The sequence below is a fragment of the Ochlerotatus camptorhynchus genome, unplaced genomic scaffold (genome assembly GCF_037179485.1).
Source record: "Ochlerotatus camptorhynchus isolate MF236.1 unplaced genomic scaffold, CSIRO-AGI_Acam_v1.1 ptg000204l, whole genome shotgun sequence".
Classification (NCBI taxonomy): domain Eukaryota; kingdom Metazoa; phylum Arthropoda; class Insecta; order Diptera; family Culicidae; genus Ochlerotatus; species Ochlerotatus camptorhynchus.
Window position 1 is genome coordinate 840727 of NW_027040694.1, and position 17532 is coordinate 858258.

The 17532-nt window shown below is 37.9% G+C and overlaps 1 protein-coding gene across 2 annotated transcripts in view; it reads right to left on the reverse strand.

The window, feature by feature from the left end:
* stai (stathmin) overlaps nucleotides 1-17532 on the reverse strand; it is a 151653-nt gene that overhangs the window by 82695 nt on the left and 51426 nt on the right. The window contains exon 2 of one of the 2 annotated variants that reach the window (XM_065224095.1): nucleotides 14376-14459. The exons of the other annotated variant lie outside the window; for it this stretch is intronic. Within the exon in view, the coding sequence (XP_065080167.1) occupies nucleotides 14376-14459 (84 nt within the window). The remainder of the gene's footprint in view (nucleotides 1-14375; nucleotides 14460-17532) is intronic. 2 annotated transcript variants of the gene reach the window in all.

Sequence of the window (17532 nt, forward strand, 5' to 3'; positions counted from 1 at the left end):
TACCAGTGCGCGTGGCACACACACATTTTGAAGGTCCTTTGCATTATAAATATATGATTTTCAATTTATTAGCACTGGATGGTGTCGTTATTTAGTTTCGGGGAAATACAAGGAATGCGAAAAACATGCTTGCAAAACTTTTTAGACCATTCAAACGAGGCGTCAACGAGGGTCCCCCTCAGAGCTTCTATCCATTAATAGTGACAAAATGAGGGAGGGAGGGCGGTTTGTGGTTGACGAGTGGATAATGGAGCTAACAAACTGGCGCCTACTATAGCTCCAGCTGGTCTGGAAGTAGTCGTCATCGTACCTTTGTTCGTACGGTACATTCAAGGGTAGACTAAGGCAGACAATGCATGAACGTAAGGACCACTCGGTTCTAGCTTCCATTCCTGTCTTTGATATTTCTATGTTTGTGGAGTACGGAGTTTTTTTTATCAGTTGGATGGCATCGAGCACGGTGCATGCTAATTACAGTGGCACATATATAAAATTAATGGTTCTCCAGTGTATTTAGAACGTTGAACATGAGATTGATGTTTGTAACGCACTTTCTTGAATACAGTTATACCTCCATTTATGCGAAGGGTGGTGCCGTCCACCTACCGCTATTACTCGGCAGCCCTTTAACCACACAGCAAAAATTAATTTTGATATCACATGAAAGTGAATGCACTTCAATCAATAATAACTGTCAAAAATATGAACATGAACTGACATTACGCTGCTTTTACTGCATTTGTTTATTTTGGGGCCATAAAAATTACATGAGATTTTCGACATGATTGTAGTGCATCCTCTTGGATGGAATATTACAATTTATTTTTTGCTGTGCAATTTAGCTGATTTACTGTAGATAACTAGTTTATGGTTGACACTAATCACATACAAAAAATCAGCGTAATTGGTTGAAGGACATCCGAGAAATTGTGGAGGGTGGACGATACTACCCACCGCATAAATGAAGGGAGTACTGTAAATTGCAGTTTGATGCGGCAAAACGGGTGTCGACGTTTCCTGGAATTTACGTTGCTTGTTGGTGGTATTACGATACGCAAATCATCAAGGTGAATTGAAATGATCCGTCAAATCATGATTTGCATTTTATTTACTTTGATTGCTTTTTTTTTCTAAGAAAGATATCAAGGTTGCGTTGGAACTTTTCAAACAACTTTGTCAGGTTTCCAAGCATTGCGAGATTTTCAAAAGCGTTTATTCCTTCCGCAGAGCTACGTAAGCCGGTGGGGAATTGTACTTACTCTGTTCAGGATAATGTGAATGAGCTGGATTAGGATGAATGGGAAACTTACCTGGAAGAAAAGAAAGAGAATATTAGTAGAGTTAGAGTTAACGCGTTGTCATCCTAAAAAGAACAAGAATTTAATTATAATAGAAAAAGGCAGATAAGAATTAAGTTTCTCAACGACAACGTTGACAAATGAAGCGGTGACGACCTATGAACACGAGCATTATTAGTAGAGGTCTCAACACATATCCTGGTTTTGAATTCTATTGAACTTTGTTTCTATTCCATCAGGGATGCGTTATGTTAATTCATATTTTTGCTTTTGAGTTGCGTGAAAAACAAAGTTATACGATTTTTGTAAATTGTAAAGTGCCCATTGTGTCCAAGGTCAGAAAAGTTAGCATTTTGAATAAAATTTTATTCAAACATAAGTTTAAAAAAAAACCCTTATTGTGTAATTTTTTTCTAAAAAGACAATCCAGTTTTCTACAATATTGTATCAAACATCATTCCGACTAGATGAACTGTTTTCGTGCTATGATTTATTGAAAAATATCGAAAACGACATTTTTAAAAAGTAAGCGAAAGTCAAAATGGCTAAAATTCAGCACAACTTGGTTGTTTGCCTCTAGTGAACAATTATGCGAAGTTTCATGGCATTCGGAGAGGGTAAAATAAAATCGTTTCGACATTGCTCTTTGTTTTTCGAAATTCGCACGAATAATATTTACGATAATTTGATGAAAACCCATCAACTCAGAATGGGTGTAATGTGTCCAGGGATAAAATCCACGATCTTCTATTCAGTAAGCAAAAACGATCGACACTAGGCCACCGAGCCCTTTACATAACACCAAGCCATTATAAACGGCGATCTTTCAAAAACCTTACGACATGGAGCTATTCAAATGGAATGATGTCTTCGGCAGGACCCATGTATGTTTTAGAACGTGCTTCGAGCATTCGTAATTAACTTTTTTTTTACGAAAATTCGGCCATTTTCAAAATTTCGTCTTTGTAATTTTTTAATAAATTATAGTACGAAAACTTCACTGCTGATCGAAATGACGCCTGAGACTAAGTTTAAGAAAACAAAAATAAAGTCTTTCTGGGAAATGTATACATGGTATTTGTTAAGTAATTTTGAGTAAACGATCCAAAACAGTGTTAAAAAACCCAAATGTTCCCCGATATTCCAGGAGTGCCTGAAAAAAAAAAAACGTATTCTTCCGTGCAATGGACCTTTAAAGTTTTGGCCTGATTTGGCAAGCTGCCGCTACAGCGCACAGTGTTGCTTTTTGCCGTTTTCGTGCGCTTTTTAATAGCTTCTCAAACATTCCAAGTGTTTTTATGTTACTTCATACGCGAAGTTAGCGATTTTCAGAGTTGGTTGGAAATGCTAACATGAAGCTTTAGTGTGATAATTTATTAGCTAGAGAATGATCTTTAGATGAAAGTAGGTGGATAGTTCCGTTAGAGTACGGCAGTATGAAAATTGAATAGAAGTTGAAAATGAGCGAAGGGCCATTAATGCATTAATTAAGCCATACATACATAATTTTCCAAGTATCATTCCTCATTGTGGTGGCATTGGTCACGCCGTGATCTACCTTTAGACACTGACTTGGTCCTGCTTGCTGCAGGACTTAGTGCGACGCCGTCCGAAGCGGTAATGAGCAGAGTCAGTAGTAGTAGTAAAATTATGTTTATTTCTGTTGATTATGGTAGTACATTGATTTATCCTTTTAATTGATTAGCCTACCTGGCTCTTCATCTTTGTTTAATTTGATATTCTAATTTAATATTTGCGTTTTCCAACTAGTTTACAGAATACCCCTTTGGGGATGTATTTTATTTGAATTGAAAAAAAGTGATAACCTACCTAACTACGAGTATAACTTAACCTAATGTGCTAGATCACGTATGGTCTGATGATTTGATCTCAGACAGGTGTCTCTGAACCTTTCCAGGATGAATACTCTCCGTTCTTCTAATGTCTGAATTCCAGCCAGGAGGTGGATCTCAGAATTTCTAGTCCGCGGGGGACTGTTTAGGACCATCCTAAGGATCTTGTTCTGGATCCTTTGGAGTTTAAGGTGATGGCATTTTGCGCAACTCTCCCAGATTGGCATACCGTACTCGATTACAGGAAGGATGATTTGTTTGTAGACAGCAAGCTTATTTTTCAGGGACAGGGTTGACTTCCTGTTGATAAGTGGATACAACGATCTTATCAAGATGTTGCACTTGGTTTTCGTTTTGTCAACGTGCTCCCTGAAAAGAAGCTTGCTGTCTAGTGTTAGCCCGAGGTACACGACCTCTTTGGACCATTCCACCACTGTGCCGTTCAGGCAGATCTTGTTATTCTCCGACGTCCAGGCCTTTCTGAAGTTTGGCAGTCAGAGCTCAGATGACCCTACCCTTGTAGATGATGGATGTGTCATCTGCGAACAGAGACAACGATCCACCATCAGGGAGAGCCGACATATCGGAGGTGAACAGGTTGAATAGGATGGGGCCAAGGATGCTTCCTTGTGGAACCCCGGTACTTATGTTGAAAGCATCCGATGTGATGCCATGCATAGAGACTCGGAACGTCCTGTCTGATAGATAGTTGTTTATTATCTTCACTAGGAAGATTGGAAGACCGTACTGCTGCAATTTAAACACCAGGCCATCATGCCAGACATTGTCGAACGCTTTTTCAACGTCCAACAACGCCATGGCAGATGTTTTCGAAACAGACTTGTTCCGTCTGAGAATGTTTGTTACTCGAGTCAGCTGGTGGACGGTCGAACGACCTTTCCGAAAACCAAACTGTTCCTCGAGTAACAGGTTGATTTCATCGGCAGATGTTAGGAGCCGGTGGTACACTGCTCTTTCGAACAGTTTTGATAACCCTGAGAGAAGGCTGATTGGTCGATAACTTGAAGGAGAGGACAAATCCTTCCCAGGTTTCCGGATGGGTATGACTTTAGCTGACTTCCAACACGTGGGAAGTAGCCAAGTCTGAGGCACTCATTAAAAATCAGTGCCAGATGGTTGTAGAATCTGGAACTCAAGTGTTTGAGTTCCAGATTCAGGATGTTGTCGAAACCTGGGGCCTTCATGTTTTTAGATGATTTTATATAGGCCAACATTTCGTCAGCCGTAACCTCGGATTCCTCAGGAAAAATGTTAGGAATTTGAAGAAGATTGGTTGCCTTTTCAGCAATGAGCAGAGTCAGGAAAGCAGCGCTGTTTTATATCTTTTCAGGTTCAAGCAGAATGATGTGCGACAAAGTGGTATTCGTTTATGATGACTGGGTTTGGGGAAAACGTTTAGTTCATGAAACAGTGATAAAATTATCATTTGCGCATTTTTCAAAAGCTTTTTGATTAAAAATTGGAAAAGTATTTATTTCAGCAGATTCGTTATGTAATATCCTATCGATTGGCGTACTTGGATTTCAATTTCATCTATAAATGACAAAGTTACTTGAACGCTTGTAACTATAACACTATTTCACCACACATATTTTTTTGATTTGTACCCCAGTATAGTCGACAAAGACGTAGTTCTACGTCAAAAATAAAATACACCATTGTGAAAAGTTCAGTCAAAATGGCAAAATTCCAGCACAAACTTGGTTCCTTGCCTTGTTCCTAGCGAATAATTGTGCGAAGTTTCCTAGAATATTGAGGGATAAAAACTGGAATTCTTTGATGGCGTGGATTTTTCCAATACACTATATCAAAAAGACGATCACATCACTTATCAATGTTAATCTTGATCCAACGAACCCTAAGTACTAACAAAATTTCCCATCCTGTGACCTTTGTGGGGACGTAGAGGTAAACACGGTTCCTAAAACAATAAAGATCACTCTAAGATTCCTTCCCCACTCCTACCTGTTCGAAGGACGTGGCCGGTGTGGATAGGTAGGGTAAAGATGTGGGAGCTGCCTCCCTGGCGTCACAGTTTTTAACAAGGTGTCGCTGAGTCGCAATTTACACGGTACGTTTGTACCGATTCCTCGATAACGGTACAACCTATCGACTTGATTTTTTTTTTTTTTTTTCCTTTGGTTTGTTTTTTCCGTCGATCTTGTTTTCCGTGCTGAGCACCAATGCTACCGACGTGCCAGGAAGGCAGCTCCCACACCTGGACCCTACCTATCGACCCATCAACTCATGAACCGGGGACCAACGGCTTTACTTCCCATCCGAAGGAAGGCGTGATCAGAAATGTTATGCCTCAGAACATCTCGGCGGCGCCGACTGGGATTGAACCCAGGCCTGCTGGGGTGAGAGGTAATCACGCTTACCACTACACCACCGGTGCCGTTTATCGACTTGATTTGAATCACACTATTTGTTTCAAGCCATATGTAGGTAATCAAATGGCATACTTTAAAAAAATCCCAATTTTTGGTGTAAATACAGAAATTCTTAAATTATGGCCCTTATTACTGATGTCACTTCACGGTGAACGAGACGAGACTGCTCTTTGTACGAAAATGTTCTGTCAGTCTTTAATTGTGTTGCTAAGAAATCCGATTTTGACTGACAAAGGGGCGCATCTTTGGAGGGTGTTCCAACACACCGAAGGGTATAAATAGCGGGACGTTTTTTAGAGTCGGATCCGTGCGATAAATGTAAGACTTTACTAACTCCTAGGATCGCTGGCGTGAAGAAATATTGTAAATCTAAATATTATAACCGACCTCTCTATTTAGAAATCAGGCGCTTGATTTAATTAATCAGGAAAACAGCGTACCAATCCCTTACTACGACACTGTATATTCGGATATGATATACGAACATACATACCAACAGAGAAATCGTATATACGTGCCAGAGTGAACAAAGAATGGATTATACGTACAAGAGTGGACGCCATTAACGTGCACATTTGAATTTACTTTATAGGTACATAATTTGGTTTGACATCATATAAAGTACGATTTAATCTGTAATAAAAAAAAACAGTTTGACACGGTTTCCGATTTTACTTGATGTAATTTGTAATGCAATATAATATAAAAATAGAAATCGTATGAAAGTATCAAAACATCCTTGAATTTATGTAAGAAATTTTCATTTAAATGTATACGATTAAATAATAATACGTATGCACTTTTAACTTAACTTGAGGTAAGTTTATGGTTCTATCTGTGTTGTCTGAGATGATGTGTACTTCATTGGTTTTTAAAACTGTCACTACTGTGATAATGTCTCTTCCATCAAACGACTCTAAAATAAGTCTTGTGCTGAAAACAGAGGCAGACTTTAAATCAAACGGATGACAATGATGCAATATAGTCACCAAGAGTCCACCGCACCATGCTAATGATTCCTGCTAGTCTCAAACGAGTGATTATCCTACTCAGCATCAACACATTCACAACCATCGACCATAGCTAAATCCATTCCGTCTCCCCATCCACTTACTTAGGACGTTGCCATCGTCGTTCAGCTATATTGGCTGGTTTCATACTTCGAATCACAATAGTGCTGCAGTCAACTACAACTATAGGATGTTCCGTTGATCAGTTAGTGCCCAAACCTTAAACGGCCAAACCGTTCCTTCATCGTCTCTCTCAAACAGCACAACGGGCGCAGTAGCAACAGTCAGCAGCAGAAACCTCATCATTTCGCCTTGGGATCAATTTAGATTTGTCGCTATGAAAATTAAATTTCCCGCTCTAATTTAATTGCTGTCGCTCGGTTCTCCGGATCGGCACGACGGGTGGTGCTAGAAAAGTTTCACTTCATACAGCTTCTTCCTCAAATTTCCCTCTGTTTGTAGGCTCAACTGGTCACCATCGCACGTGGAACCAAATCAAACAGAATCGGATTGTGTCCTTTCAACTCATCCCAAAGCCAGTACGTACGCGTGACCTCGCTGCGTTGGTGGTGGAGCACGCCTACGGTATGGCTTTGTGATGAGAGGAAATCTGATGCCGGTCGGACGACCGAGCGCCATGCTGTCCAGTGGATGATTTATGTTGAAATAATTCTAAAACAAATATTATCACCCATATCGAGACGGGGAGGAAGGGCAATTGGTTTTATTCGAGTCGAAAATGGATCACGATTTTGGTCGGCAGGGGTCGGCTTTAGTTGCGATTTTGGGGAGGGAGGAAATCGTTTAATCATCGGATTGCGAGACAATTTTACGAAAAGTTTGTCAATGTTCAGACGGCGTGTTGGGTTATTTTTCTGGCTCTCCGGAGGACGTGCTGTGATTTATGTATTTCGATTTTCAACCGAATGGGAATCATCGCCAATTGTTGAGCAATGAGCCTTCGAATTTGAAAATCGGAGTAATGTCGGAGCATAGCGCTAACTACATCGGATTTTTGTTCACAGTGAGCTACACTCTCGATCAATAAAATGAAACCTCAAACTGTGAGTAATTTTTCTATTTAGGCACACTTTAAGACTATACAAGGTCTATTCGGAACCCGTCAAAGTATAATATTTGCAACATTTTTTGGTCTACAATTTCTCCTTGCAAGTTTTATCGAAATTCGCAGTTTATGAGTAGAAGGGCAAAAAAAAGATTTGTATTTGGTTGAATTTACCTTTTTCTGAAGATCTACATTTCTACATTAAAATCATTTTACATAGTTAGACGTTTCAGAGTGGGTACATAAAAAAAGTGTCAAACAAGGTGCTAATTGGACCCGGATTTCAAACTGCATTTGATCATATTTTTTGTATTTGAATGTATATGTTCTTATAGTCAAATTGTCTGAATTTAGAAATTGTGGTAGATAGAACCGATTTTAACACGATTGGCCACAAGGAAGACACATTTGGCCACAGGGCAGGTATGTTGGTGAGTTATCAACAATTACATATCTAAAATCAAATAGAACCTAGATGTACGAAAATAGTGGCATTGATACCTTTCTGAAGACAATTAATCATTGCTTGCATAAAGTGATACTGATTTCGGTGGCCACAATTGACTTTCTCATGAAAAGGTTTTGTATTTTTTTTGTCCATGTCCAATATGTCCATGTGAATAAGCAACAGTGAGCAAAAACAGTTGCCACTACTTAGGCAATCGAACCCCTTATATCGAGTCCACAAACGAATTGCTGTTGAGCAGTTCAAGACAAACAAATAAACAAATTTTAGATTTTACCGCTCAGAATTCCATGAAACATTGCATTATTGTTCGCTAGGGGTAATACACCAAGTTTGTGCTGGAAGCCGGCCATTTTGGCATACGCCTAAATTTTCAATATAGCGTCTTCGATACTTTTCAATAAATCATAGCACGAAAACGGCTCATCTTATCGAAATGACGTCTGAGACAAAGTTGTAGGAAACTTGGTTTGCCTTTTCAGAAAAAATCTAATCTTTCCGTTGAAGAACTTCCCTAATAAACGAGAACTATAAATGATCAATGCCAGAAATGCTACAACTGTGCAACCATATCACATAAGATTGGGATGATAACAAGACTAGGTTGTTAAACACTTCTTATTGTTATTTTCTATGCGGGTTGCGAATAAAACCTCCTGATCAATGTGGCCGTCTTAGAAGAATACCTGCATGAAGAAAGAGACAAGGATTAGTAATTTCCATTTAATTCTACTACCCTATTTGCTTATCCTTAACAGATACGCGTATTTCATCTACAATGTGAAGACTTCTTAAGTGTATTGTACTAATACTCTATTCGAATCACTGAAAAAGTCTGCACATTGTAGACGAAATACGCGTACCTGTCAAGGATAAGCAAATAGGGTGGTGGAATTACATAGAAATTAATAATCCTTGTATCTTTCTTTATATTTGAATAAAAGCTACTGACCTTTGTTGCGTAGACCCTACCTATAAGTCCAACCTAATTAAAATGAGTTGACTTTTGAAGGCCTCTTATAGGCACTGAAGTGCCTGTAGGCTAGCATAAGAAGTTTCCTGGAATTGCCTGAAGACCAGCACCTAAACTGGGTCTGTGCGTTTGACAAAAAAAAAAAAAAACTAAACTAAACAACAGTCAGGAAGTAGTTTTCTGGTCTGCTCTCGACTGCCCCTTTAAAATTTGTGAACCTTAAATCCTTAAATATGATCTAATCTTTTCCTTAAACATGTTCAAAATTTGCCCTTCTTCATGTTGTAAAAAAAAACTCTAGAAATCTTTAGGCTTTTCGTTTGTATTTATCGGAAGTCCCCTAAAAACACCTTGAACCGTGGATATCTCTTAAGGATCTCTGAACTTGTGTTTTATCATTTTCAAGTCCTCATTTCTTGCTTTTAAAAACCTTTGAATTAACATGAAGACTTAAAAGCTTACCCTTGAAAATCTCTGACTGAGTTTTGACGAGCTTAAAGCACCCTTAGAGTAATTAATCATATCGTCACGTCATTTCCACAAGAGATGGCGCTGTTCCGGTGGTAGGAAGTACTAAAAATCTCCACACACACTTCGATGTGATATTAAAATTAATTTTTGGCTGTGTATTACCCAGAAAAATCGACAAATTTTCCAACCCAAAAAATTCTTAGACCGGACCAGGAAAAGAGGCCATCTAGGATGGCTTTGGACTTGGATTTGAAGGACCTTGTACTAACTAGCTGACCCAAGGAGACCTCTGGATTAAGCATTGAAGCCGTTTGAAGTTCACGTATCTCTGAACTTGATCTACTGGCTTTGTTTACAATTTGTTTTGAATTGATGCCTAGAATAGACATTTCGGAATTAATACAGTTTTTTCATGGATTACCCATCCGTAGTTCACCTATAAGCTGTCTGAAGTTAACCCAGAAGGTCTCTGCAGATATCTAAAGCTGACCTACATGGGTTCTGGATATAGTGACTTTGCTCGATTCCCTTCATCGACTTTCTCTTTTGATAGCCACCGCTTTATAAACAGCTTTTGCGCTATTTCTGCCACATAGTTTGATAAAGGTGGTTCTCATCTAGCATCCAGAATAGCACACGAATCAAGGAATGTGTTTTCAGTTAATCAAAGTCACTTACACTCCTTTCCTTCTAACCCCCTCATATAAGGTCTTTGAAATTAAAGCTTACGGACTGTGGAATTATCTGGAGTTGACCCGAAAGCCCATTAAACAAAGCCCGTTAGGTTTCTGTAGATGAACAATAAGGCCTCTGGACCTAACTTTTAAGACCTCTTATCTGTTCAACCTTGATCATAACTCAACAAGCTTTGTGTGCCATTCTTAACTTATTATATTTCAGATTTAATTCTAACTTACCCATGTTGACTATCAACAACAAGGATTTAATAAGCCGGCAAAGCTCACAGGGCATTTTAAGGAGAATCCCAAGGGAAACAGTGGCGTCGCGTCCACATGTGCAACCTGTGCACGACAAAATGAACAAAATGCGTTTAGATTTTTATAGATTTTATGGTCACATTATAGCTGTACTTCTTACTCCAGACCACATGTGACCATGAATACAATATTTTATAGTGTGGTTCAATTAAATCTTCGACCTTGGTTTAATTCAAAAAGGATTAAATTCAGTTTGGATGGTATGCCTAATCCCTAACGCATTGATTTCTAAGCATGTCGATATCACTACCATGACAAAACTCGTTAAATAGTGCACCTAAAAGCGAGCTTTTTTGGGTGGTGGGTGTCAAGTTTGTGAATGGTTAAATGCCTGATGACCTTCTATCGCCTCTTGAAACATACCACAAATTTTCCACAATACATGGTGGTTTGCACCACTAATTGAAATTGAAACTTTCAGCAGTCACGCGTCAAACGGGAGCAACACGGAAACAGCAGTCTGGTACGTTTTGGACGTGTATCATACTTGCAGACCGGATTGAGTGTGTGAGTTTAAATTAGAAGAACATTTGTGATGTATAGGTGCCTAATGTGGTGTTTATACTTAGGCTGGTTCACTAGCGATAATGAGCCGCTAGCAAAAACGCTCGCCAGCATAATGTAAACATGGCATCAGCGTCAACCAGCATGGGATTTCAGGTGCAACTGAAATTCGTGCTAGTTGGGGAGTACACTAGCGCGAGTAAATCCGCACAGATGTAAACACCCCATAAAGCGTGCATTTCTCGCTGTGCACTGATTGCAGGCAAAGAGAGTAATGGAGAAAGAGAGTGCAAAAGTTCGCTCTCACTCTCTTGTCAGTTGTAAATCTCTCAATTACCGATGGTTGCGCGTTGCGCCTGTCAAAACTTATGAGCTTCTCTGGTTCATTCTGATAGTGTTATTCTGATGAATAAAGAGTTGATTAATTCAAGTTTGTTACCCAGGGGACTTTATGAATTTACTCTTGATTTAGACACTGTTTTGTATCAAAAAATGTTCTCGGAAGAGTTTGACGGATATTCCTTATTACACTTCAGTCGAAAGAGTTAGCCTTGTTATACAAACGAGAATTATTTAGTGTTGCAATTTCTCCTACTTCGTTTGGCGCAAAAAGGGCCATACAAATTTTGTTTACACAATATAATAATAGGCCCTTTAAATGTTACGTTAGGTAGTGATTAATATAGTAATTGAGAATATGTCCCTCGAATTCATGGAGCATTGAAAAATAAAAAAAAAAATAAACTAATAGGTATGTGGTGGTAAACTATAACGAACAAAGTTTGGTGCACAGGTAAACATATGAGGCACGCGACGCCTCTGATTTCAAATTTTTCAAGAAAAATGAAAATTTAATTTTCAGAAGTATTCCAAGAAAAATGTGAGGAAAACTGCAGGTTCTTTCAGAGGAGAGTTTTCAATAGAATTTTGAATTTATTTTAAAAGAAATGCCAGAGGGATTTTGATGAAAATTTTGAATTTGGAAGATACATTAAAAGGAATTCTAGGGAGATTTCTTGGGGCATTAAACGAGGATAGTTCCAAAGAAAAAAGTGACATTTCGAAAGCTATTTTTAATGTTCGAAAATACCTATGTTGAAGATCGACCGGAAGTCAGCAGACAAAATCGATCTTTTCGACGCTCAGATAGCAGGGTCGTTCGATAAATTTCGATCCGTCACTTTTAACTTCGAATTAAAATGGCCTGAGAGGCATTTCTGGAGCAGAGGGAATCTGAGGATAGTTCGAAGGGAATTCTGAAGACAATTAAAAAAAGAATACTGTGAAGAGTTTCAAGGAAATTCTGAGAAGAATCTCAAGGAAATCTAATTCTGAGGGTAGTTAAAAAGGTATTATGAGAACAAATGAAAGGGAATCGTGTTCTGAGGATATGAAAGGAATTTGGAGGAAAATTTCAAGAAATTTCTGGAGCAAGAGGAAAATTCAAAACAAATTCTGATGATAGTACAAATAATTTTGAGGATAGTTCTAAGACAATTCCAAGAATAATTTCAGTGAAATAGAATCTGGAGGGTTGTTAAAAAAGAATTCTGAAGATGAAGATAATTCTCAGCAGAATTTCAAGGAAATTGAGTTGTGATGTTATTTACAAGGAGAATAGAGGATGCTGAAGAAATTTCAAATTCCCAATGTAAATGGAAATTGTGTGGACCGTTTCTAAGAGAATCCAATCCTGATGAACTCTGAGGAGAGTTTGCAAAAAATTGCAAAACATTTCTGGGATCATTGCAAGGTAATTCTGGGGGGAGTTTTTCCTAAGGGAATTTCCAAGGAAATCGAATTCTGTTGTTAGTCAAAAAGGAATTATGAGGAAAATTGTAAGGGAATCTAGTTCTGAGGATATGCCTAGAGGAATTCTGTGGAGAGTTTCAAGGGAATTCCGAGAAGAATCTCAAGGAAATCGAAAGTCTAAGGGTAGTTAAAAGGTATTATGAGGAAAACCGCAAGAGAATCGTGTTCTGAGAATATTTCCAAAGGAGTTTGGAGGAAAAATTCAAGAAATTTCTGGATCAAGAGGATTCTGAGGAAAATTCAAAACAAATTCAGATGACAGTACAAAAAATTGAGGATAGTTCTAAGACAATTCCAAGAATAATTTCAGCGAACTATAATTCTGAGGGTCAGAATTTCAGAAAAGAATTCTGAAGATAATTATCAACAGAATTTCAAGGAAATTGAGTTCTGATGATATTTTTAAGGAAAATAGAGGATTTTCAAGAATTTTCAAATTCTCAGCATAATCCAAAGAAATTTTGTGCAGCGTTCTATGGGAATTGAATTCTGACGGTTAATTTTATAGAAACTCTGATTCTAGGATTATATTGAAATGAGCAATAATCCATGGGAACTACAGACAGATATTTATTTGAATTCTCGGGAATTAAAGATTTTCTGGAATGAATTCTTGGAGAATTTAGAGCCAATTTTTGAGAGAATATCAGAGAGAATCCCAAGATAACTTTAGAAGAATTCAGAAATGAAAAATTCTTGGGGAAATAAAAAAAAAATCAAGGGAGGAGTCCAAGGAGTCCAAATTATCATAGATAAATAATAATAAAAGCAAATCAAGATCCTGGATACGTGAATGTTATTTTTTTCATAGGATCAATAGATAATTGTTGTATACAAAACATGAAATATTATGGTAGAATAGAGCCCCAAAACTAAAATTTAGTAGTGCTGGGGCCGGATTATCCGGATATTTTGATTTTCAAATTTTGATAAATTTTGGAAATTAACAGATCAACAGTTTCATATCACGTGACATGGGCATCTAAAAACAAACTATTTGACAAATATTTTGAACAATAAAAATGAAAACTGTTAGAGGGCGAACAAATTTAAATTTTCACTATCCAGATATCCGGAGAGTTACTATCCGCCTGATAACCATCTCAAAGTTCTCTCAATTTACATTATTTCAATATTATTGGGTACTGGAAATCATGTTTTTTTTTTGTATTCTGAATAGGAATTCATATCGTAATCCTGAAAGTAATTTTATTGAACAAAAAAAAACAAATTGGTGATCCAGCCCTTTTATTTAGAATTAGTGTATATTAGAAAATTTGCATCCCTCTGTTTTGCAATGCCTTGATCCAATCTTCAGTGTATTTGTGGGGAATTGAGCTGGATTGCAGCTTCGTACGAAGCATCTTACATATCTGTAGAAAAATCGACAATCATCGATGAATCTAATCGGAATTTGTTCTTTTAATTTCGCTGAGTTGAAACAAACAACAGTTATCAGGAAAATAAACTAATACGAAAAAAACAACAACAATCACGGCATTATACTTACTGATGAATTTCACTTTCTTGGACGCTTTTGGCTGCTTGGTGCGGGCTTTGGTTGGTTTCTTTGTGGGCGCTGACCGGCGGTTGACTTCCAACGCACAATCCGAGTGAGCACAAAGAAAAAGGTAAGTTCGAAACAACGTTATGATTTAAGATGTGTAATTTTTTTATATGTTTACATTTACCAAATTTCAGATTCGCTGGAAGTATGGGTTAAAAAATGGATAGGACCAGCTTTTGCCGCTCACTGGTATGAATAGAAACGAAAAGAGGTCAAATAATAACGTGGGTTTTATTTGAAAACCAGAAAAGCAACCTGGCACTCGAATGGTGGAGGTTGGTGCATTTAGGCAAAAAACGAAAAATAAACTGAACATACAATGGAACAAGTCCCCCTCCGCTCGCACTGTTTGCGACTTTTTTAAATCCGTGAAAAGAACCACTCTTGATATATCAACATGCTACTCCATCCGGACGACGACACGTGCTATGGATGGGAGTGAGCTATGATAAAATGATGAATAATGCAAATCCGTTAAAGAGCACAGTCGGGTGGATAATTTCCATATAATGACAAGTATACGCGGTAAGTCGAATGCAAAAAGTACTAGCTCCTAGGGGGCGGGACTGTACTTTGAATTAAAGAGGATTAACCAGTGTGGGGATTCCTCCGCAAGGCACCCCAACCGAACCAAGAGCTATGCAAAGAATCCTCTCATCATTTGAAAATGTTGTGCAGTAGGGAAAACGGGTATATATGGTTACAGCAGGATAAACAAGAGTATGGCAAAATCCAAGCCGCAAGGGGTTCAAAATGCAGGAAATAAATACGTAGGCATTCTTTTCTAACCAAAGCTGGATTAAGTGCTTATGTGCGATTGGAGCTGTGTACGGTGATAGAATGGATCAAATAGCTTGGTAATGAGGCATTTGAACTGAGTCTTAGTCTAAATCGAATGAATTGTTATTGTTATGAAAAATCAATGAGCTCTTGAACACTTGTGTGATTTAGAAGATGCGATCGTATAATTCCATCATGAAACCGGCAGAGCAAGTAAATCTGCAACGTTATCGATGGCCTGCAGGCCAAACCGGCGTCACTGTTTTCCATACAACACGGCTTAGCAGCAGTAGCACTATTACCAACGAATGAAGGAAAGGATTTGAAGGATACTCCGTTCCGCAACCGCTATGCTGCAACCGGAATAGAAAGAACTATATGGTACTTTGCTGCTTTCAAACAACCACTATTTATGCCCTGGAGTAATATGATGATTTTCCACCACACAATACATCGTCGTCGCTATGGATTCACATGTGCAGAATCACGATAAAAGCTGTAAAGTTGCCGGGTTTTGCTTTTCTCTGCTCGTTCAGTTGGTGTAGTGAGAAGTGCTTGGCGGTGTTGATGAGCCATAATGAGGTTATAGTTTCAGACGGGATAAAAAAAATATGTTTTGTATAAAAATGTATTGGGGTAAACATGTTTGGCCGACATTTTCCCTGTAAAAACACATTTTTTTCTAAGAAAAGAAAATTCACGTGCAAAAACATTTTTTGTAATCCATCCTGGCATAAACTTGGACTCAAAAAATCACAAAACATCGACTTCAGCAGTTCTATAAGCTTCTGAACGGTTTGCATATCATATCTGACAATCATTGAATATTTCTGATGTTCTGACAATCATTGAATATTTCTGATGTTTGCTAAATTTTTTAAAAAGGTTTTCAAAACTCGTGAAATACACAGAGTTTGAGTGAAGCATTTTGAACATTTCTGAAGTCCACAGATGCAATTATTCCAAAGACCTTCAATTGAGCAAATACCTGCATAATGTTCTCTGGATATTCTGGCCATGCTTCAGGATGATAAGTTCAGGGCTGTTACAAGATTTTCTAAATTGGATCCGCGAAATCCGCGATTTCTCAAAAGAAATCCACGACTTCAAATACTAATCCGCGGCAAAAAAAACTGTTTTAATTGCCTAATAATAGCATTTGTATACTACTACATAGCATTTCAAGCTTATTGCTTATAGCATATTAGATATTTGTCTGCTCTCAACTTAGTGTTCTTTGAAGTACTTTCACATTTTAATTGAGAGCTTTCTATGCCTGTACCATCCTACTTTCTCAGTCGCCTTCAGCATGGACTTACTTAGTAGCTGCGTGTTTACCGGCTGAGCTAAAGGAGTATCGTTTGTAATCTTTGATTTTTTTTTTTAATAACATGGTATTATCTTCAGTTATTTATGTAAAGTATAAATTCTGAGTAATTAGTGAACATAATAAAACACCCTTAAATTATGAGATTCTATTGGTATTATTCAGCCTAGAATTGATGAAACATTGTTTAAAAAAAAATTAATGCATTTTCATTTGAAATGAAAATTTTCTTGAAAATTAACCTTTGCGTCTCTGACGTATTTTGATGTCCTAAATGTTGTAGGGGAATTTACGTATTTTCGGCAACCTAAGCAGCGACGTTCTTTCTATAGCCTTTTTATCTAAGGAACGCACACAAATGCAGTATTGGTTTGTTTACAATCTTTTGCTGCCACCTGCTCTAACAATTTCAGTCGAAAGATTTGTCAAAAACTGTTTTGAAACGCTTTTACAAAGCTCCAATCTTCTCTAGTGAGAGCGAGTATTGTCGGCAACCAGTTTTTCTTCGGCAACCGTTCCATTTGAACTGCATGTAAATCTGCTGTTCTATTATCGGCAACTCAAAATCAGCTACAATTTGTAGTGCGTGTGTTGCATTTCAAGAAAACCTTGGTAGATTGCTTTTTCTCAGTGGTAAAAATATAGTCAAATTGAAGCTGAAAGCATAAAGAATCGTTTGTATGCATTCAGCGAAGTGTTTTCGTAAGAAAATCCAGTGAAAATAGTGTTTCAATTTGGGTTGCCGAAAATAGTCTGTCATGCCGAAGCCGTCATTTCCCCTAGTTAATTTGAAAAACCAAATAAATACAAATACTTAGAAAAAATGGAAACACCTCCCCATTTGACAGCCAAGCGAACCTCGTCATATATATTCAGATTAAATAACCCTACGCGACCCTAGAATCCCAAAACCCGAGCTCCGTCTACTCAGTTTTCTTAAAACCACGACCACTCATAGATGGAGCTGTTGTCACTCACATTCGACCAAATTTT